At 40.9% G+C, this 23137-nt stretch overlaps 1 protein-coding gene across 1 annotated transcript in view; it reads right to left on the minus strand.

Annotated features, from left to right (window-relative positions):
* The window catches only part of LOC149225689 (protein DETOXIFICATION 46, chloroplastic-like), a 257569-nt gene that overhangs the window by 171232 nt on the left and 63200 nt on the right, over positions 1-23137 (minus strand). The window contains exon 5 of the mRNA XM_089377279.1: positions 9867-9922. Within this exon, the coding sequence (XP_089233405.1) occupies positions 9867-9922 (56 nt within the window). The remainder of the gene's footprint in view (positions 1-9866; positions 9923-23137) is intronic.

Below are 23137 nucleotides of genomic sequence, written 5' to 3' on the forward strand. Positions count from 1 at the left end.
GAAAAAGATCATTCATTCTTTCATGAGCAGATTGAGAGAGAGAGAGCAAGAGAGCAAGGGAGATTTCTGGACAGGAAGGAGAAGGAGGCAGCAGCTTGGCACACATTCCAAGGCAGCATTTCAGCAAATCCGTACAGCTGAATGAGCAAACAGTAAAAGGCAGATTTTTGGGCACGATTTTCAAGGAGGCGATTTTCTACACAAAAATCGAGGTCTGTCCATACAGTCCGTACGGCCATTCGTACAGTCCGTACATCTGTACAGTCCGTACATCCGTACAGCAGTTTTCCAGCTTGACTGTGAGGCACGAAAACGAGATAAGTTGTAAAGTTTGCTTGCTGAAAATTTTTCTCACTGTAAAAGGCATTTTTTCAAAAATAAGAAAGAGCTCTCGAACTGGTTTTCCCCAAGAGTTGTAGGGGGTTTTTCCAGGGTCACATTGACCAAAAATCACTTTGTTTAAATGTTTTAAATCGCTGTTTGTACCTGCTGATTTTTATTTCTGTATTTTTCAGCATTCTGAAAAATTTCCAGAATTTGTGTTTTCAGCAAAAATTTATTTTTTCAGTTGTTGAATGTATGGATATGGGAAAGGGCATTTAACTATATGGGAGAAATAACGTGAAACTGAAAACCAGGGTGGGAAAACAGAAATTTTTACATGGTATCAAAGCTTGAGTGCTGAAGTGCAGTTTGGGACAGCAAGGAGGAAAATTACAGCCTGCTGATTTTTCACTCAGAAAATTCCAGCAAGCTGATTTTTCACAAACAGCAGTTTTATCTTTACTACAGCAGTGCTATTTTTCAGTTTTAGGGCAGCAGGATGTCATTGGGATTGAGAGTGGAGGATAGGCTGGATGGGCATACAAAATTACAGCGTTTGGAAGGAGAGAATGCAGAGTATCTTTGAGGAGGCAAAAGTCTGGGATATCATGGTGCATACCACACAGAACCCTGTTGTTGTGCCTACTGATGCTACTCAGTTGGTTGCTTATAATAAAAAAAACAACAAGGGTAAGAGACTGATTCTAGACGGAATCAAAGACCATTGCATTCCTCATGTGAGAGGAAAGAGCAATGCCCATGAGATGTGGACAGCATTGTCCAATCTCTACCAGAGTACCAATGAGAACCGGAAAATGGTCCTGAAGGAGAAGCTGAAGAACATTAAGATGGGTAATGATAGTGCAGCTGGATATCTCACAAAGATTACTAATGTGAGAGATGAGTTGGCAGCAATTGGAGAGGCCATTCAACCCACTGAGTTGGTGCGGATTGCAGTGAATGGCCTCCCCCGTTCATGGATGAACTTTGCTGATGGGGTTTGTGCACGTGAGACCCTTCCCACATGGGAGAGGTTTTGGGATGATTGCATTCAGACAGAGATCAGGAAAGGTCAGCTTGGGGCAGCCAAGCCAGTTGAGCAGGATGAGGATGTAGCACTGTCGGCAGGAGGCAAGAAAGGCAAAGGGAAGAAGCAGGCTTCCACAAGCAATGGTGGGGGCAAAGGCAAAGGTAAAGGTAAACAGGGTGACACACAGAAGGACTATTCCAAGGTGAAGTGTTGGAATTGTCAAAAGATGGGACACTATGCAATTGTGTGTCCGGAGAAGAAGAAGAAGAAGGGGAAAAACCAGAACGTGGCAGCTTCAGTAGAGGTTGAGGACTTTGCAGTTCGTTTTGACCGAGAGTTTGGATTCACTGCGTATGAGTCCTCTAGTGCAGGATCACCTGCCACACAGGTTCAGAGGGAGCATGCTTTTCCCTCGATTAGCGGAGCATCTTCAGGTATCTGGTATGTGAACAGTGGGGCTTCACGTCACATGACAGGAGTCTGTGAGTACTTCTCAGAGCTTTCAGAGAGTGGCACTGATATAGAGGTAGTACTCAGTGATGATAGAGTTGTTAGAGCAGTCGGTGTGGGGACTCTGACATTTCAGAGGGAGTCCAAACCTCCCTTGAAGGTGTCAGATGTTCTTTATGTGCCAGGGATGAGGAACAACCTCATATTCGTCTCAGCTTTGGAGGACAGAGGATATGAGGTACTGTTCAGGGGAGGACAGGTGTTGATGTATCCCAGGGGCACTCCAGCTGATTCAGCTAAAGTGATAGGTGTACGCCATGCAAAGGTGTACAAGTTTGCATTCTAGTCCCTTATGGCATTGAGCAGTAGTACCGACAGCAGAGCTAGCAGTTCTGAGCTGTGTGAGATTTGGCACCGCAGGATGGGACATATGTATCATGGAGCCTTGAGGACCTTGCGGGAGATCACTACAGGTGTGCTAGATTTCAGTATTGATCACTTTGATACATGCAGAGGATGTGCGATGGGCAAGTTTGCCAAATCCCCTTTTCCCAACAGTGACAGCAGAGCGACTGGGATACTTGATTTGATTCATTCTGATGTGAGCGGTCAGATGTCTCATGTTTCCTTGAGTGGATATGAGTACTATGTTTTATTCATTGATGATCACTCCAGGAGGACCTAGATTTATTTCTTGAAGACCAAGAGTGAGGTCTTCAAGCGGTTTCAGGAGTTTAGAGCTCTTGTGGAGACACAGACAGGTCGAAAGATCAAGTCCCTGAGGTCGGACAATGGGGGAGAGTACACCCTTGGAGAGTTTGTTGACTATTGTGTGGAGGCAAGCATTAGGAGGGAGTTCATTGTTCCTTACAACCCCCAGCAGAACGGGGTTGCGGAGAGGAAGAACAGATCCATCATAGGGGCTGCCAAAGCCATGTTACATGATCAGGGGTTGCCATTGTTCTTGTGGGCAGAGGCCTGCAACACAGCTGTTTACTTGCAGAACAGGAGTCCGCATCGTGCCTTGGGGCACATGACTCCGGAGGAGGCTTTCTCTGGGAAGAAGCCTGATATTGGTCATCTTCGTATCTTTGGATGCATTACATACTCCTACATACCCAAGGAGAAGAGGACCAAACTAGAGCCCACCGCAGAGAAGGGTATCCTTGTGGGCTACAGTGAGACCTCAAAGGCCTTTCGGATTTACATTCCTGCACAGAGGAGAGTTGTTGTTAGGCGGGATGTGAAGTTCGAGGAGGACAGGGCCTTTAGGAGGTCACGGGAGTTAGAGTATCTGGATCAGCCAGACCCTCAGCAGCAGTTGAGTCAGTTGCAGGGATCCAGTGGGCAAGGATCAGGAGGATCTGGAGGTACATCTATGAGGATGTCAGGTCCGTCAATGAGCAGTGGCTCACCGAGCCAGAGGGGTGGTGCTCCAAGCAACATGCAGAGCAGTTCACTAGGGAGTCCACTGATGGACAGTTCACACGGTACCTCAGCTTCTACAGGTTCAGGGGCAGGCAGGAGGACAGCAAATAGACAGTCAGGAGTTCAGGCTCCTGATGATGATGAGGAGGAGTTTCATTCTCCAGTGGGAGAAGTGCGCTCAGGGAAGAGGAAGCCCAAGTGGCTTCAGGACACCTTGAGAGATGCCACATCTGTTGCTGAGCCGAAGAGGCCGGTCAAAGAGAGTAGACCACCTGAGAGGTTTTGTAGCTATATGGAAATGGTTACCAGCATCTTTGACTCTGAGCCTTCTAGCTATGAGGAGGCAACTAGCCAGTAGGTCTGGAGAGAGGCCATGCAGGAGGAGTATTCTTTTATCATGAAGAATGATGTTTGGGAGGTGGTGCCGAGGCCTGAGGGCAAATTCGTGGTTACTTCCAGATGGCTTTACAAGGTAAAGCATGCTGCAGATGGTAGCATTGAGAAATTCAAAGCGAGGTTTGTGGCTAGAGGGTTCTCCCAGGTAGAGGGAGTTGATTATGAGGAGACCTTCGCTCCCGTGGTTCGATATACTTCGATCCGCTCCATTATATCGATAGCAGCAGAGATGGGCTGGAAGATCCACCAGATGGATGTGAAGACTGCATTTCTCAATGGCTTCATACAGGAGGAGGTGTACATTGAGCAGCAACAGGGCTTTGAGGTGCATGGGAAGGAGTCCCATGTGTGCAAACTGAAGAAGGCCCTTTATGGCCTGAAGCAAGCTCCCAGAGCTTGGTACTCCGGGTTAGATACATACTTGCAGGGGTTGGGTTTCACAAAGAGTGAGGCAGATCCGAACCTTTACTTTATTGTGATAGGTGAGGAGCCTCTCATTCTGGTGTTGTATGTGGATGACTTGGTCATTACTGGTGCAGAGAGACTCATAGAGCACTGCAAGAGAGATCTTGCGGCGAAGTTTGAGATGAAGGACATCGGCTTGATGCATTACTTTTTGGGTTTGGAGGTGTGGCAGGAGGAGGGGCATTTCTTCCTGGGGCAGGGGAAGTATATTGTGGACATCCTTGGCAGATTCCACATGGAGGATTGTAGACCCATGTCGACACCGATGATCACCAACTGGAAGAAGCTTCATGCTTCAGATTCTGAGTTGGTGGATCCCACATTGTACAGGCAGTTGATTGGTTCCTTGATGTATTTGGTCAACGGTGAACACTAGACCAAATATTTGTTTTGCAGTCAACACGATGAGTTAGTTTATGTGTGAGCCTAGGAAGGTTCACTGGGTGGCTGCAAAACACATTTTGCGGTACTTGCAGGGGACAGTGGATTATGGTCTGGACTATAGGCAGGGGGATGGAGTGAGATTGGCAGGTTACACTGATTCTGATTGGGCAGGTTGTGCTTCTGATAGGAAGAGCACTTCAGGGTGCTATTTTGGGTTGGGTTCGGCAGTAGTGTCATGGTTCAGCCAGAAGCAGCAATCAGTAGCATTGAGTTCAGCGGAAGCAGAGTATATGGCAGCCAGTCTAGCTAGTTGTGAGGCCATCTGGCTTCGCAAGATGTTGTTTAGCTTATTTGGTCAGCCGTTGAGACCTTCAGTGATTTACTGTGATAATCAGAGTTGCATTAAACTCACGGAGAATCCAGTATTTCATGACAGGTCAAAACATATCGGGATCAAATATCATTTCATCAGAGACTGTGTTCAGAAGGGCGCTATGAAGCTTGAGTATATTCCCACTGATGAGCAGGTTGCAGATATTCTTACCAAAGCCTTACCACGGGGCAAGCATGACTACTTCAGAAACAAGATGGGTGTGGTGAGGAACACCTTCCTCGGTAAGAGGGAGTGTTGAAATTTGGTACCGGAGGACAGGTGGTTCCCTAAGGCTTTGATCTTTGGCCTAGGGAAAAGTGTCCAAAAGAATTTAATTTTTCTCCTAAAGTGACTTTATAATTTTTATAAAGTTAAATCTAATTTAAAAGTGACTTTAAGTGATAAAGTTACTAAAGTCTAATTTTAAAGTGACTTTTATAAAGTCAATGAAAAATTAGAAAGGAAAAGTGACTTTAGAAATAAATGACTAAGTGGGTCTTTATTAAAGTGGGGTGAATTAAAAAAAATAGAAAGTGAGATTTAAATGAGCATTTAATCTCCGCCCTAGATCTCAATCTATTTCAGCCATTGGATTTAGGGATCACCCAAAAGTCACTTAAGGTTGGATTAAGGGAGGAAAAGGAGAAAAAGATCATTCATTCTTTCATGAGCAGATTGAGAGAGAGAGAGCAAGAGAGCAAGAGAGATTTCTGGACAAGGAGAAGGAGGCAGCAGCTTAGCACACATTCCAAGGCAGCATTTCAGCAAATCCGTACAACGGAATGAGCAAACAGTAAAAGGCAGATTTTTGGGCACGATTTTCAAGGAGGCGATTTTCTACACAAAAATCGAGGTATGTCCGTACAGTTCGTACATTCGTACAGCAGTTTTCCAGCTTGACTGTGAGGCATGAAAACGAGATAAGTTGTAAAGTTTGCTTGCTGAAATTTTTGCTGAAAATTTTTCTCACTGTAAAAGGCATTTTTCAGAAATAAGAAAGAGCTCTCGAACTGGTTTTCCCCAACAGTTGTAGGGGGTTTTTCCAGGGTCACATTGACCAAAAATAACTATGTTTAAATGTCTTAAATGGTTGTTTGTACCTGCTGATTTTTATTTCTGCATTTTCCAGCATTCTAAAAAATTTCTAGAATTTGTGTTTTCAGCAAAAATTTATTTTTCAGTTGTTGAATGTATGGATATGGAAAGGGGCATTTAACTATATGGGAGAAATAAGGTGAAACTGAAAACCGGGGTGGGAAAACAGAAATTTTTACATGAAATTTTCGCATGGTATTAGAACAATTTTGATCAATCAGGAAACTCAAAAGCAGAAGCAGAATTTTGTTGTTCAGAGGGAGCAGCGGGACGAGTTTCTGGGGGACTATGCAGAGCCTAAGCCAAGCAGTGCGAGTTGCTTGGGCAGTGCGATTTTCAGTATAGGCAAGTAGAAAAATTCGACTTGCCAGATTGAGTGATTCCAGCAGGCAGAGGGAGTAGTAGTCCAGTATTTTCATTGGGCAGATTCCTTATTTGGGCCATAAGGGTTTTGCAGCAATTTGCAATAGCAGAATCAGCGTCAAGTGGAAGAGAAGGCACACGGGGAGAATTTCTCTCAAAGGGTTTCTATCCTAGAAATCTGATTTTCCTAGTTGTAGTCGGCAGTTGCTATAGGCAGTTTTTCTCACTCTAGAGGGGAGTGCGAATAGCAGATTCAACACCCGAGCAGAGGAAGAGTGAGATTTTCGATCAGATTCAGAGATGGCCACAGTTGGACTTAGAAATCAAGGTAGGTTAAAGGGAGACTCCAACTTTGTCATCTGGAAGACTAGGATGCCCTTCTTTCTGGATGAATATGCCCTGAAAGCCTATGTAGATAATGTAGTGGCAGTTCCTCAAGATGCAGATCAGCTAAAGGAGCATAGAAAGGAGATGGCGAAGGCAAAGCGATTGATCTTGGATGGAGTCCGGGATCAGATAGTTTCACATATATTTGGCAAAGGCACTACCAAGGAGATGTGGGACGCTCTCAACCAGCTATATCAGAACACTCCCCAGCAGCAGAAGATGTTCCTACAGGGGAAGCTAAGGAGCATCAAGATGCAAAAGGGTGAAGGCATAGATTCCTTCCTCACCAGGATTCAGGAGGTCTGTGATCAACTTGCAGTCGTTGGGGAGGCACCTCAACCAACAGAGCTTGTACGATTGGCACTGAACAGTGTCTCAGAGGAATGGCAAGTCTTTGTCCAAAATATCTTGGGTCGAGACACATTGCCTAGATGGGACAGGATGTAGTCAGACATGCAGCAGGAGGAGTTGAGGCGAGCTCTATTGAAGAGCATCATCAGCAAAAGCAACAGCAAGGGCGTGAAGGGTGAGAAGGAAGAGGGGAAAGTGAGCCTAGCATCAAAGGGTCCCTGTCAAGGACAAGGGGAGATGAAGAAAAAGAAGGACCTATTTAAGATCAAGTGTGGCGAGTTTGGCCACTACAGTACACAATGTCCTCTCAGGAAGAAGGACAAGCAAGAGAAGCAAGACCATGCGGCAGCATCCGCAGAGATAGACAAATTGTCCTTCAAGCTAGAGGAAGATTTAGCCATGCTTGCAGTTATACCTCCAGGAGTGAGGTGGGGCGATATGGAGTTATAGTCTCAGAGCAATGCAGGTTTGGGTAGGGTCCATTGAGGTGTCCTCATGGATCATTACCTTGCTGCAGGGGACCACAGTATTCAATAGCAGGATGGATCAGTGTTAGTTGATGCAGTTAAATTCTGAAGTAACAATTGTAGACTAGTTGCAGTCAAGTGTTGAAGAGCGATGTGCAATGTTGACAATAGAGCAGGAGGCTCAGTAGCAGAGTAAGTAGCAGTGCATATTTCCAGTGGACAGTGCAGAGGCTAGTAGTATTCAAGTATTCAAGAGACAGATGCAGCATAGACACAATTGATTCAGTATTCTGGATGCTTCTCAGTGGCAGTAGCAATAACTGAGAGGGAGTTGCAGTGCAGATGCAAAGTTGGCAACAGTACAGCAGTGTCAGCTGCAGCACAGATTCAGCATTAGAGTTGCACAGTGGTTGGTGGGAAGTGGCAGGCAGTCACAGTGGCCAGACATCAACAACATACAAAGGGTGATACAAAGAAAGGGTGTTGTAGCAATATTGCAGCACTAGAACACCTTCCTTGCTAAGAGGGAGTGTTAGTTTTTGTAGCATCGGAGGTGTTCTAGTCTTGAAACTTTGTGGAGAGGCTAAAACACAGCAGTTCTCCATAACCTAGAAATTGTTTCTAGAAATTCCATCTAAAAGTGTCTCAATTAGATTATTAGCCTAATTTTAAATATTTCCCAAGTATAAACTTAGGAAAAGGGGTTAATTAATCAGTGTTAAATGAGAAAGGTGTGAATCATCTAGAAACTCACATAGATCGATCTAGATATGATCTCAACCATTGATTAAGGTTTAGTCTTGGTTGTTGGAGTCTCCACTGGAGATTATAAGAGGAGGTTGATGGGTAGATGGAGGAACACACTTAACACACTTGAGATCGATTTCCTTAGGCAATTCGATTTTCCAGAGAGCAGCAGCAGTTGTTGGAAGAGTTCGAGCCAGAGAAGGGAAACAGAGACAAAGAGGGACAGGGGCAGTGAGTCTGGAGGAAGAGATTCCAGTTCCAGAGAGTAGCTTGCAGAGAGGCAGAAATAGCCATAGAGAGGTTGATGCAGGGGTTGCGTAGAAGCCTCTAGAGAGAATTCGATTTTGCTGGAGAGAAGTTGGGTTTCAGTTCCAAAGATCAGAAAGAATTTCCAGAGTGCCGGAGAGACAGTTTCTTAGTCAGCAACAAATGGGACGGCTTGAGGAGCATCTGTGTCAGGCAGAGTGTGGAAGGGACTGCGCTAGGGTGATGCAGGCCTACGCAGAAGCTGTTTGGACACCTCACTTGGAGTTGGCAATCTAAGCCCAAATTGCTTGTGGGGTGAGGAAAATTCCTCACTAGACTTATGCAGTGTTTTTCGATGTAGGATTGCCAGATTTCGGCATCCAGTTGTATTCAGAATTTCTCACTATTGCTTAATAATAAAAACCGTCAGCTGCTGCACCAGTTTTCCCAATTTAGGTTTTCGCGGGGATTTTTGTCCCAAAATAATTGTGTCAAATTTATTGTGTGTGCGCCATAATTTTCTCAGTTTCCTATTTTTGCTTCCGCAGTGTTTTATTTGGTGAAGAATTTGCAGTGTGAATATTTCGTTCTTTTGTCTCAAACAAAATAAACTGTGTAATCAATCTATCAATTAGAAGAAATATTTCCAGTTGTTGCAATAGGATTTCAGTGGTGAAATTTTCACATTGAAGAACAAATTGATTTGGTTCAACTATGCCTCATCTCTGGTTTTTGAAAGCTCTTGGTTGGATGCTTGTTAGTCATATTGCAATGTTTTGGTTAGCTTTGATGCACTTACTTTGATTTATTATTCACTTAAGAAACCTACTCTTTTCATTTCGTTTCTTTTCATTCACTTTTGTAATTGTCTTTGAAAATCTGATCTCAATCACTTGAAATATACGTAAGAAAATGTCCTTGTTCTAGACTGCTTATTGGCATCTCAAAAGTTAATTTTTGTGTGTTCTAATCAATTGAATTATATGCAGATTAGATTGTTTGATAAAAGCATACAACCCTAAGGAACAGCTCCTTCAGACTGAAAAAATCAGCAAATCCAAACAGAGAGATATCCAATGGCGACATGTTTGGTTGTCTAGTGTTGTGCAGATCTGCTAATGCAAATCCATGTGATAACAGGATATTATTTATGTTCAGTTATTGAGCAAACAAATTTAACACAAAGGGTAAATGGAAAAACCTTTCTATGTGTATTCTACTTCATTATTGTAATAAGAGACGCCTCGACTTTAACCAAAACTTTAATTCCACGTAAATGTATAGAGATCAACAACATTCTAGTCAAAAATCAATATAAATGCAACTTGACTTAGATTTCTCAATGATTCTATCTATATACCTGGCACTTTGAGCAACCATAGTAATTAGTACGGCTGGCCATGCATAACCTCGAATCTGCATCAAAAAAGTAAATCTAAGAATTACTTTAGTTTATTGTCTATCTTGGAAACGCAATATATTAGAATAAAAGATGTGATAAATAAAATTATGATTTAATTCTACACCCAAAGAATGAAAAACAAAACATATGTTCTTTATTGATCTAACAAGTATTTACCTCCTAGTAAGAATAGTTAAATTTGAAGAAAAATATAATCAAAAAGTCAAATCTAAGAATTTACTACCTCATGTAAGATCATTTTTAATTTGGGTTTGTTAGTGGTTTTTAACCCATTTCTATTCTTCACACTATCAATGTTTGATTATGTCATAATGGCATGATTATATATTGATTTATCGAATCAGTTACAGTTTAAATATTATCATTGACATAGAAACCCCACAATTGTTTTCCATTTTGTTTGATTCATATATGGCATTAAGAAGAAGCCCAACAGGTTAGCTCAACCCTCAATCGTTTGTCACCAATTTTGATGGGTCAATTGGCTAGTTCAGTGCTACTAGGTTATCGGTTCAAATAACTATGGTTGAGGCATGTTACCCCTCATATAGCATAAGGATTACCCATGATTTTCATCCCACAATATAGGGATTTGTAGGATGATTGCTTCATGAGGATGGTACTTACATGGGATTGCTTGAGCACTTTGGATTGTCACAGCTTAATTCTCTCTTCACATTTGCACAACTTTCATTGATGGATCGGCATATGAGAGGACAGTTGATAGTGGTTGTTTGGTAGTTGATGGCCTAGGAGACAAGTTTCCTAGCACAAGATTATATATTGTATGGACTGATGTCATGTGGAGGTGTGGCCCTTAGCATTGATCTCTTTCCATATGGTTCCAACATGGCTATCAGTGTATTTTATGTGTTTTACATGGTTGGGAGGCCTTCTAGTGTGAGCACCCGAAGAGATATTGGGATGTTTCATGCTTGCTACACATTGTTATGACTCATGGTATCTTCCTAAATGGAGCAATCATCTAGTGCAAAGTTGTAGAGGATGATTGCAGCAGCTTAATGGCTGTTTGACCTCCTTTTGACCTCATTCTTGACTTGCATATGGAGCATCTAGCATATTGAATATATATATGGTTCCAGCATCCTTGTTGACATATTGGATGTCTTTTCCGTATGGTTGGAGGCTTCCTAGTGTGAGCACTCTAACCTATGGGACTACTTTTCTCATTTGGATATGTTTATCATGGGGTGTGAGGCTTGATTAGGTGTAGCGCTCTCTTTATCACACATGCACACTTACATTTGCTGATGTCTTTCTTGGTTAATGGGGGCATCCCTCCTCTTCATGGGATTGGTTATTATATTACACATGGATCTATGGTATTATTGATAGTTTTGACCCTTCAATACATGGATATGACCATTGGCATCTACTTTAAGGAGTGGTTACACGTTGGAGACCACACGATGGATTCTTTTATGGTTATTTTGATAGACATTCCTTCCTTTTGGAACCACATGTCATATGGAGCATGCACTCCACAATTTTCATGGTAGTTGACGAGTGTACCTAGCCTTCAAGACTACATGTGTGGCTTGAGTTGGTTAGATTGGACATTTATGGCAATACTCTTGTAGAATGACCTCTCTTGGAGTGGTTTGAGGTCATTGGATTTTTACGTAGTCTTGTTACAATTTCTTAATGCAACATGTGATAAGGTACCTGGGATTGTTAATTTGGCAGCTCAGTGACAAATTCAAATCATTTGACTAGATTCCTCATTCCAAGAGGACAAAAATTGACCTTTGAAGCACTGGATACGGATAAGGGAAAGTGTATTTTTGAAGTGAAGCCCACAATGTCACATTTGATCAAGTTGGCCTAGAGGACAGATTGTCCCTCCTCCAGTCCCTATAAATTCAAGTCACCTCAAGCTCATTTGGACATCACACCAACACAAGCATCTTTTCTCCATTACTTCTGAAAATTGCAAGTCATCTCTTCACATGTGCGAGCAAGAGGATATGAGAAATTTCAGGGGGGCAAACTCTGTTTTGACTAGCACTTTGACTTGGGTTGACTTCGGGAGTTTGGGCATGTTTTGACTAATTTTGACTTAGGTTTTTGGACTATTTTGGAGGGCCAAATTTCTTGGCACACAAATCAAGATTTTCTGGGCACTTTCATTGTGGTTGACTTCAGACCTGTAACTAGGGTTTTGGCTACCCTTGACATTGACTTTGACCGAGATTTAAGGAGAGATTTTGGGACTGTTTTGTGGCACTTTGACCCTGATCAGGCTACACTTTTTGACTGTTGACCGAGTTCATTTGGAGGACTATTAACCGTTGACCATTTGCTACTACTATTGATTTCATTGACTTTGACTAGATTCTATTATTGGCTTGTATTTTGGAGTTTGGTTGGTTGTATTGTTGGATAAGTCAATCTTTGACTTTCATCCTTATTTATGGACTTGGGCTCATTGTACTCTCTGTTGAACATTTGAAACCATCTAATAGAAGAAGAATTTCAAAGGGTTTTCCATCTTGAGGGGTTTTTCCCTGGTCTTTGACCAAATCGGTGTCTCTTATTGATGTGTTGATTGTCTCCTATAGTCATTGCATTTATTGTTCTATCTTCAATTACTATTATTTATTGGAAGAATCAAATATCGTTGAAAAGATTGCTAATTGAAGAAGTGATTTGGGCTAAAGTAATTCAAATAGCATAGAGCAGTGCAAAAATTAACACGGTATCAAAGCCCAGGTGAAGAAGGACAAGTCCAAAGGAGACAAGAGTTGAAGCAATCATCTTTGGAAAAGTTGAAGGAGACTATCTCATCAAGTCAAGATGTCTACCTCTTGCTTCAAGGAAAACGAGAAGTTGGGTGACTCATCAAACTTTGTTGCTTCGAAGATTAGATTGGAAATCATAGTTGATGACAATGACCTTTGGGAATATATTCAAGGAAAAGTTCCTGACCCTCCGAAAAATGCTCCTGCTACTACCAAGAACAAGTACAAGAAAGGTGAGTTAAAAGCAAAGAAAATTATAGTTGATGGTTTACAAGATCATTTACTTGCCTATGTTGGAAATTTGAAGAAGTCTAAGGAGATGTATGATAAGCTAGCTGGCATGTATGAAGTTACCAATTTGAATGAAATTATCTCCTTGAAAGATCAACTCAAGGATATGAAGATGAATAAAGGAGAACCTGTGCAATCCTACATTATGAGGATATCTCGTCTTAGATATCAATTGCAGAGAGTTGGGGAAACTATGCTTGACAAGGAGTTGGTGTTGGTAACTCTTAGAGGTCTCCCTCCTATTTGGGAAACCTTCATTACCACCATAAGCAATAACAATAGTTTCCTGTCATTTGATGAGCTCGTTGGAAAAATCACTCAAGAAGAATCAAGGATGATCTCAAGAGGTAGGATACAAAAGCATGAAGGAAAGCCTGTTGCTTTCATCACTTATAACAAGAAAAGAAAAAGAAAGGAAAAGGAAGTTTATCAAGTTCAAGGAAGTCGCCTCCTCAAAATTCAAATAGAAGGAATGGAAGAGAAAAGGAATCGTTGCACATTGAATGCTACAATTGACGCAAGAAGGGTCACTATGCTTGAGATTGCCCTGAGAAGAATAATGCTCCAAGATACAAGACTAGATGCAACAATAGTATGTTTAATAATTGAAGAAGAAGAGAAGATCAAAGGAATGATCGTAATGAAAGAGATGGAAGATGAAGAAGAGATGCTTTGAATGATTGTGAATAAGACGACCGTCTTGAGATGAAGTCAAGAAATTACAGGTATGAAAGTAATGTTGCTACTAGTATGTCTAAATATATCCTTATTTATGCACTTTCTAGTTCCTCTCCCTCGAATACTAGGGGTAATTGGTTGGTTGATAGTGGGGCCTCTCATCATTTCTCTAGGTATAAGGAAATTCTCTCTAATTTCGTAGGGAAGGAGTCAAATTTGAAGATTATTCTTGGAGACAACTCCACTCATCCCATTAAGGGCTTTAGTTTTGTTAAATTTCATTGGGACTCTAGGGAATCTGTTTTGCTTCATGATGTGATGTATGTGTCGGGATTGAAGAAGAATTTAGTATCTATATCTGCTTTGGAGGGGAAAGGAATTAGGGTAGCCTTCATCAAAGGTAAAATACCTACTTGGTCGATGGGCTGCTCTATGGGAGATGCTTTCACATTGGGATCTAGATTTGAAGGACTCTATAGAGTCACTGGAAGACCTCTTCTAGCAATGGTCCATGACACTAATCATCAAAGCGAGTTGTGGCACCAAAGATTGGCCCATCAACATTATGAAGCTCTTCCGAAATTAAAGAAGAGGGTCTCTGGGATCCCTGATGTTCAAGCTCATCATAATGGAGTATGTCGAGGATGCCCCAGTGGAAAGAAGACAAGAGGACCATTCTCCTCTAGCAAGAACAAGACAAATGACATCCTCTAATTCATTCATTCTGACATATATGGTGTGATGTTCGTAAATTCTCTTGGTGGCCATCTCTACTACATTACCTTCATTAATGATTTCTCAAGGAAGACACGGATATACACTACTTGAAGCATAAGGATGAGGCCTTCGATTTGTTCAAGGACTTCGAAGGTTTGGTCGAAAATCAATTAGGGAAGAAAATTAAGATCTTCGGGTTTGACAACAGTGGAGAGTACATTTCAAATGAATGCATAGATTTTTGCAAGAAGGAAGGCATCAAGAAGGAGATGATTATGCCCTATAATCCCAAACAAAATGGAGTGGTTGAGGGAAAGAACAGGGCTAATGTAGAAGTTGCCTAAGCCATGCTCCATGATCAAAAGTTGCCAAAGTTCCTTTGGGGTGAAGCAACAAATACAAGCGGTATATGTTCAAAACAGGGTGCCTCATCAAGCATTGGACAACAACAAGACTCCTGAAGAAGTATTCGGTGGGGTGTCAAGCCCGACATTAGTCATCTTCGTATATTTGGTTTCCCTGTATATTTCCATGTGCCGAAAGACAAAAGAAACAAGTTGGAAGCCTCTCGAAGAAAAGGTACGTTTGTTGTATTTTGAAGATTCTAAAGCATTTATAATATATATTCCTGATCAAAGGAAGGTTGAAATTAGCAAGGATGTAACATTCGATGAAGATGTTTCCCTTGGGAAAGCAAGGGACCTTCCTCCGCCTTCGCCTCCTGTGAAGGAAAGTGATGATATCAATATTCTAGAAGGTCCTTCTGTGTCTGAATCCGAGAGAGACATTGTTGATGATCCCATGGAGCCTATGGACCCCTTGGATCCTCCTCGTGTTGAAATTTCTAAGTATTACCTGTTAGAAATTTTATTTGTATTCTCTGGTTTATTTCACCTACTTATTTAATTACTAACAAGTTATATAACCATATAAACATTGAAATAAACACAATACAGTCTCAACCATCTACAGATCAACAGCGGAAAGAAATAGACAAACACACAAAGGACACCGTTATTTTTGAACAATCGTCCCCGGAAAAACCCAACTTGGGAAAACCAGTGTAGCAGTTCTAATCCCCCAAGCAGTGGGTTTTGCACCCAAAGTTGTGGGCACGAAATTAAACATGATTTTGTCGATTGGACCATGGTTACATGTGTTGAGAAATCTAGGGCATCAATATTTAGGTGATTTCTCTACTTATGATAATTGCTTGTGATAGTCTTTTTACTTCTTGGTTACGATCTTCTCTTCCTGAGTTATTATTGTGTTTCGTTCATCAAGACAATTACCAAATCATGAACAATAAAGAGACAAGAGACTCAATTATCCAACTCCTTTAATTTAGTATGAGGTTTTTCAACCAATTTAAATGTTATTTATTTTAATTTTTAATTTTTCTTTTTAATTCGCCCACGGGGCTTTTGATTGACGGTGAATGGGTGCACTGTTAAGGCACTCCTTGCGATAGGTCACTGGTTCAAATCCCCCGTGGGTGCTTACCTACCAAAAAAAAAAAAAAAAATCTTTTTAATTCATTAATCATTGACAAATGGTTTAGTCAATCAGTTGGTTTCAACAATATTTAATGAACCTATTATTAGGTTATGGTTCTTGACTATTTAATGAATATAACAAAATAACCCTTAAACTAATTAACTAGCCGTTTGCATAAAAAAAAAAAAATAATAATAATAATAATAATGATAAATTAATAAAATTTAATTAACTTATTAATTTTGCCTTTCTTAACCCTTGGTCCTGTTACCCAGTCAAATGTAGCCGTTACTTAGCAACAAGTGGTCCAATCTAGTTTCCCAGTAAATTTAACCATTTTCCCAGTCAAATATAGCCGTTGGATGAACTGCTCTCCCTATTTAACATGCAGCCTTGATCTGGTTCTTCAACTCGTCCTGAGGATGAACCACACTCGTTGGTTCGAAAAGCGTCGGCAATATGAATTTGGATGTGATTTTCGCTGAAGACTCTTCTCATAAAGTATATAGGTTGTCAGCCAGGGCCAAAACCTCTCACTCTTTGAGAGGAAAACCCAAACAAATTCTTCTTATAGAACCTTCAATTGACGAATACCAAGACCATGACAAAGACCCTTGACACTAGATCCCTTCCAAGACCAAGTCACAAGCCTCCTCTTCAATGTTGCTCTTCTTCTTCCTCTCCTCGACTTCCTTCAGAATTTCGGCCTCTCCTTGTAGTTCTACAACTCCTTTCTTGACAGTAGAAACCCTAGATCAGATTTGCCTCTTGAATAGTCTCCTCCTTGAAGGAGATTCTTTCCTCTCTTACTCGACTTCCTTCAGTGAAGCTCTTTACCCAAACAAGGTCACCTTTATGTGACTGCAACCTTCAATCTTCCCTTGTCTACTTCGGACCTGCAATTCTCGCACATGTGAGGGTAGACTTAGCCCAAAACAGTCCTCCAATGATGACCCTCTCCTTCGCTATCCTTCCTTCCTTCTTCGTTGGCTTTAAGGCTCTTTCTAAGATGATTTGCGCACTTGAGGTTGGAGACTTGCTTCACCGAATTGATTTCCTCCAAATGAGGCCGAGCATGGGTATATATAGTCGTTGGTTCATGACTGTTTAGGCCGACATGATCTTTAGAGTAGGCCGACTTCACCTTTCTAGAATTATCCCTTCATTGTAGGCCGACTTGAGGGAGGGCTAGTGACAAGGTCTTGGAGGGTTACTTACAAAGACAAATATGACTCTTTACAATGTGTAACATGCCTTCATTACATGACAATGACTCTTTAGACTTTTATGACTAGATGACAATATCCCTAAGGGCTCTCAATGGGAGCCTTAACTAAAAATAAAATCTCTTGCTCATGAAACCCATGATGCAAGCATTACAATAATTTTATTTTTCTTCTTTTCATCTATTACATAAAATCATAATTACATGTCATTATGAAGACTGAACCTAGTTACACTTTTCAACAACATGTGTGGCACCCTTATCGGAGCAAAGGGGCAACTAAGGTAGTCATGGGAGAGTTTGTCAAATGAGAGAAATAATTTTTTATTTATGTGTAGTGGGCTTGTCACATGTTTTTCAAGTTGGCTTAGCTTGAAGAGATGCCTCATTAAGGTTGGTCATTACACCCAAGGGAAACATATAAATAGAAGGAGAGGAGACCTCATTTGACATCATCACAAGAAGAAGGTCGTCTGAACTAAAGGAGTTGCAGCTTCTATAGGAGCCTTTCCAAAGAGGAGAAGGATGATTTTCTTGGTTTTCTTTCTGTGTTGGAGCAGGCCGAGTTAGAGGAGTTTGTTGGTAAAGTGTAAAGGCAGATTTGTGCATGATTTGAGTGCAAACATCTCTCAAGAACAGGCCACAAAGTTTTGTGCAATTTGGGAAGGAGGCTGAACTCCTGTAGCCTAGATTGGGAGGGTCGTAAGGCCTAACAGGTGGCTGGTATTCAGGACCGAGTAGTCCCAAAAGTACAACACAAGAGTGGACTTGTAAGAAGAGGGAAGAGCGAAGTTTTATGAGCAGTTTGAGGCCGAGTTGGAGGGTTGTAGCAGCTGCTACAGGCAGCCCTAACCAGGGCCAAATTTCACAGAAATGTGGTGCACAGGCCGAGGTGTTTCAGAGGCAGAAATAAGTTTCCTTTCTGAGGTATGTATGTCCTTTTGTGGTTGATGGTTTTTCTAGGTTGATGGTCCACATTTAGGACAATTTGGTGGCAGCTTAAGAACAGATTGGAGGACTGTTAGTAGTTGTCATATTGTGCCCTAAGGTACAGCATTTGTGAAGGACAACAAGTCCATAAGGAGGGAAGAAGTATTGGAGCCAAAGGGTTGATCCTTTGAAGGACTAAAGGGTAGCCAACAGGGCTAGTGAACCAGCCCTAGTTCACTATGTTGAGAAGGGCATCTTCAGTGGAAAGTGGGCAGCCTCCATTGCCCTAGACTTAACATCTTGGAGCAGCAATGTTATAAAAGTGGGCAGCAGAACGAAGACCCTATGTGTTGCAAACCTTGAAAGACAAAGGAAGCAGCTAGAGGGCAGAGTTGTTTGAGCCTATGTTTAGTGACCTAAAGGAGCTGTGTTGAATGATAAAGGCAACTTGTTGAGGTGCAGATTGGGAAGCAAAAGGACCAGCAGAAGTGTTCAAGGTACGTGGACCGAAAGGACTGTGGATGCGCACCGACAGAAGTAGGCCAGTTGTACTTTGTTCAGGGCTGATTGGTTATCATAGTTGTTGTTGATACCAAGCCCTAGTTGTCTTATATCAAGGGCCATTATCCTTGGTATGGGAGCCCTAGACTGTTGTATTAAAGATTGTTAATATAATGAAGTTGGGTTGAAAAATTGTGTCTTGTGTACGAGTTGATTCACTGCTATTATTTTCCACTGTGCAAAGTAGTATTGTTGTGGCATTTGAGTGTGTTTCTGTTTGAGATTGTACAACCCAAACCAGATTCTTGAGTATCGTGGAAATTCAACAGGGCCATACAAGAACTTTACCATCAACAAATGCTACTCTATCTCCTTTATCTTCCAAACATGAAATGGAAACCAAATTCTTTTTCAAACCTGGTACATAGAGTATGTTGCGAAGATGAACGTTTTCACTTGATTCCATCTCAATAGATGTTTTCCCAGCGCCTTTGACTCCATAACTGTTGTTCTCTCCAAGCTCCACCTTTTGAGATAATTTCCTTACCATCGGACTTGTGAGATTATCATGATCTCTTGTCATGTGTCTTGAGGCACCACTATCTACCAATCACAAGTCATCGATATCTGCAACAGAACCTGTAAGCTAAGTCACCAGGTTCGAGTTCGAGTTCGAGTTCGAGGACCATGAAATTCGAATAAAGTTCGGCAACTCAAATTTTGTCGATAAAATTCGACATATAGAAATTCGAAAAAAAAAATGTATATTATAGATAGATATATCATATGCATATGAGAAATGGTATGGCAACTTCAAATGCATTTAGTATAGCTGTTTCTGTTCTGCACCTATGATTAAAATACTTAATATTTATAAATCCATATACCTAAAAACAAAAATTATTTCAAATTATAACTATAAAAATAAAATAAAAATTATAATTTCAATATTAAATATTAAATATTAAATATAATATATATATAATATATAATATATTATACATAATATATATAATATATATATAATATATTATATATATTATATATATTATATATATTATATATAATATATAATAGTTCTACATGCGAAAGGGCATTGTGTCATTTTATTCCAAAGAAAAGCAGATCACGAGAGTTATTCGAAAGACAAGCCAATATCACATAGAATATTACAGATGGAGGGAGTTTACATAACAGAATAGAAATAGCTATACTAAATGCAGATGCACACGCGGCCGCGGCAGTTTTCTGAGTTTCGTTGTTTTCTATTGGCCTGTAGGCTGTAGGCCGAGTTGGTTTTAAGGGAGCGTCCATATAACCCTTGATCAGTCACGAATTTTAACGCATCTCTGGCGAATTTCATCGATTTTAATGTCGAATTTAATCGACAGAAATTCGAATTCGCCATGCAATCCGAATACGTCATTAAATACGGCGAATTTTATCGAACAAATTCGAATGAGGATTAAATACGGCGAATTTCGAATTTTAAGGATTAAATACGGCGAATCCGGTGACTTAGCCTGTAAGAGCAGAAAAATAGAAGAAATCTTTGTCACCTAGATCTTCATCCTTGGGTTTCTTAGGATGTGCATCAATGTCTGTTGTGGTAGCATGCTACTTTCCCTTTCTCTTTCTAGCATTCGATCCTTCGATATATTGGTTTTTAAAGTGACCAAACTTGTGACAACGATAATACCATTGAATCTTCGACATATGTTTCTTTCCTTGAGGAGCAGGTCTTCTGCTTTCCAGCCTTCTACCTTCATTTCTTCTTTGGAAGCCAAACTTCTTTCTTCCTCCAGCCTTCTTGGATCGAGCTGCAAATGCTTCAGAGTCACATTCTTCAGGTCGGTAAATATTTCCTTTTGATATAAGTCTAGATTCCTCTTGAGTACATGAGATCCATGATTTTTCAAAACTTGGAATCTCCTTCCAGCCACAACTACTAGATGCAAATGAATCCCATGAGTCGAGTAAACCATTAATTGCTATAGTCAGAAGTTCTCTATCAGAAATGGCTTCATCAATTGCTTCAAGTTGATCTCTTAGTTGAGAGATCCTCGTGAAATATGAGGCTATAGTAACATTTCTTGACATTTTAAGATCACAAAGCTCATTCTTCAAACTCATTACTTGACCAATGTTGTTAATGGTATATAATCAAACTAGGGCATCATACATCTTCTTTGAAGTGTCAAGATTTGCAACATATGGAATCAAATAATCTTTGATAGAGTCTACAAAATGCTTCTAGTTGTGATGTCATCCTTCTGATACTTTGCTTTTCATTTATTATTTAAATCATCATCTGAAGGTTTCATAACCTTACCTTTCACAATACCCAAGACATCATTCTTTGCAAGGATGAGGCCATCATTGTTTTCCAATCCCTAAAATGTGTAGCTCCTTCAAGCTTGTTCTCTAACTTCATAGAGGAACACATGGATATAGATGTAGGTTTCTTCACAAGCTCTTTCCTTTACCAAAGCTCTTCAAGGCTGATCTCAGTGTACTTTCCTTCACCAAAGCCATGATAACATGTTGATTTTTCAAGTGCAATAGATACAAGCACTAATTTCTAAAATATGATAATTATTTCTAATGATGTAGACCTTCTTTTAGCACTTCCAATTTATCATTAAGCAATTACACTTCAAAAATTCAACCATAAATGCATAAGGACCGTAGAAATCACAATTCACAAACATAACACAAGATTTACCCTGGGAAAACCCACTTGGGGGAAAAACCCAAGAACATTTTCCTTAAAATAAATTATTTTCTTCAACAAGAGATACACCTAATTCTGCTAGTCAACTATGATGGTCAAATTGACCAACAATGTTGTGGTCAAACCTAGTCAAACAGCCCTCTTGTCAAGTCCATCTTTTGTCCAACAAACTCGACCCTCTCTGATCTACCTAGACTGATATTCGGCCTCCCAGAATCTACCCAGAAACGTGGCCTTGTTGCCTAGAATATTTTGTCCAAAATTTCGGCCCTGCAGCCCAGAAGTTTGACCTACCGCCTAGAATATGCCCAAAAAGTCACACATGCGAAGTCAAGAGAGAAAGAGATATGCTTGAGATAATTCGTCCTTCTTTGTCCTTCATCCTCTGTCTTCTTTTGTTGGATGCCTAGAATATATCTTGTCTTGTGTGATATCAAATGGTGCCTTGTGGAGGAGGTCGAGTGCTTTATACTTAGTGTTATGCCTGTCCAAATGGGTGTCTCTTCACTAGGGGCGACTTGACTTAAAGGAGGGTTGACTTGACAAGTTTGGAGTCAAAATTTTGTTGATTTCTGGTAGCATCGGATGTGCTCTAAGTCTCAAAATTCGCAGGGAGGCTTAGACACATGCATTCTCCAATACCAAGAAATTGTTTTGGGAAATTTCACCCGGAGACAGTTTTATTAAAATAATTAATTGTTTTTAGTGAGACCCTAAGTCTAAATTTAGGAAATTAAAATAATTAATGGGTATTAATCTAAACTGTGGGTGTAACTTCTAGAAGAAGACAAGGATCAAGCCAAAATGATCTAAGCCATTGATTAGAAGTTAATATGGGTCGTTGGTTGTCCAACAAAAAGATATAAGAAGAGGCTTGAGGGGCACTTGGAGAATACATAGAGAGGGAAGATCAGAAGATCGATTTTCTGAAGCAGAGCAGCTGCCGGAGAGAATTTCAAAGTGATCTTTTGCAATGAGGGGCAGGGATAGTAGCCGGTGAGGAGTTTTCCTGGGTCGGAGAGTACAAGGCAAAGAGGACAGAACAACGTCCAAAGAGAGGTTGACACTAGCCCACGCAGTGCTGACGCAGTGGCAACGCAAAGCCTAGAGGGAGATCGAATTCCTGTTGAGGAAATCGAGTTTCAGAAGTCGGGAGCCAGGGTGTGAGACCAGGAGGCTGGAAATAGAATTTTCTAACCAACAAAGGGTCCGAAGGAGGAGCAACGCAGTCCCTAGCAGAGGTGACGCATAGACTGCATGGGGTTGATGATATTCTGCGCAGAAGTTGACGCGGAAGGGACGCAGAGCCTCTATTCCAGCGAGATCAGAGTCGGATTCTTCTACTGATAGGGTGAGAGCATCTCACTGCTTGTTTTGTCCAGTTCCTCTCTATATCGGATAGCCAATTGGGCATCCAACGAATTGTACTCAAAGTTACTACTGCTTAATCATAAAACCCTCAGTTGATGCACCAGTTTTCCCACACTGGGTTTTTCTAGGGACATTTGTCCAAAAATAATTGTGTAGATGTGTTGTATCTCTTTCTTGTTCAGTTTCTTATTTCCGCTTATAATTTAAATGGTGTAGACTGCAGTGTATTAGTTTCGATATTTACTGTAGGAAACAGTAAGTAACTTGATTCAGAAATTAAAAAGTAAGAGAAACTTAATCAGTTGCTGCAGTAGAAATTTGGGCATCAAATTTTCACATGGTATCAGAGCTACAGGTGAAGCAAGAGAGCAAATCCGAAAGAACCCAACGCTGAAAAGGAGGAGGGCCGAAGTGCTGCGTAGGCAGCAAATCGAATCCCCAGAGGGATTGCGGAGTCCAGGCTAGGAGGGCAAAGATTTTCGAGGAAGGTCTCTCTTTGAGT

This window comes from Pinus tabuliformis, chromosome J, assembly GCF_031772625.1.
Source record: "Pinus tabuliformis cultivar Carrire ecotype Pingquan chromosome J, CPIR1, whole genome shotgun sequence".
Lineage (NCBI taxonomy): Eukaryota > Viridiplantae > Streptophyta > Pinopsida > Pinales > Pinaceae > Pinus > Pinus tabuliformis.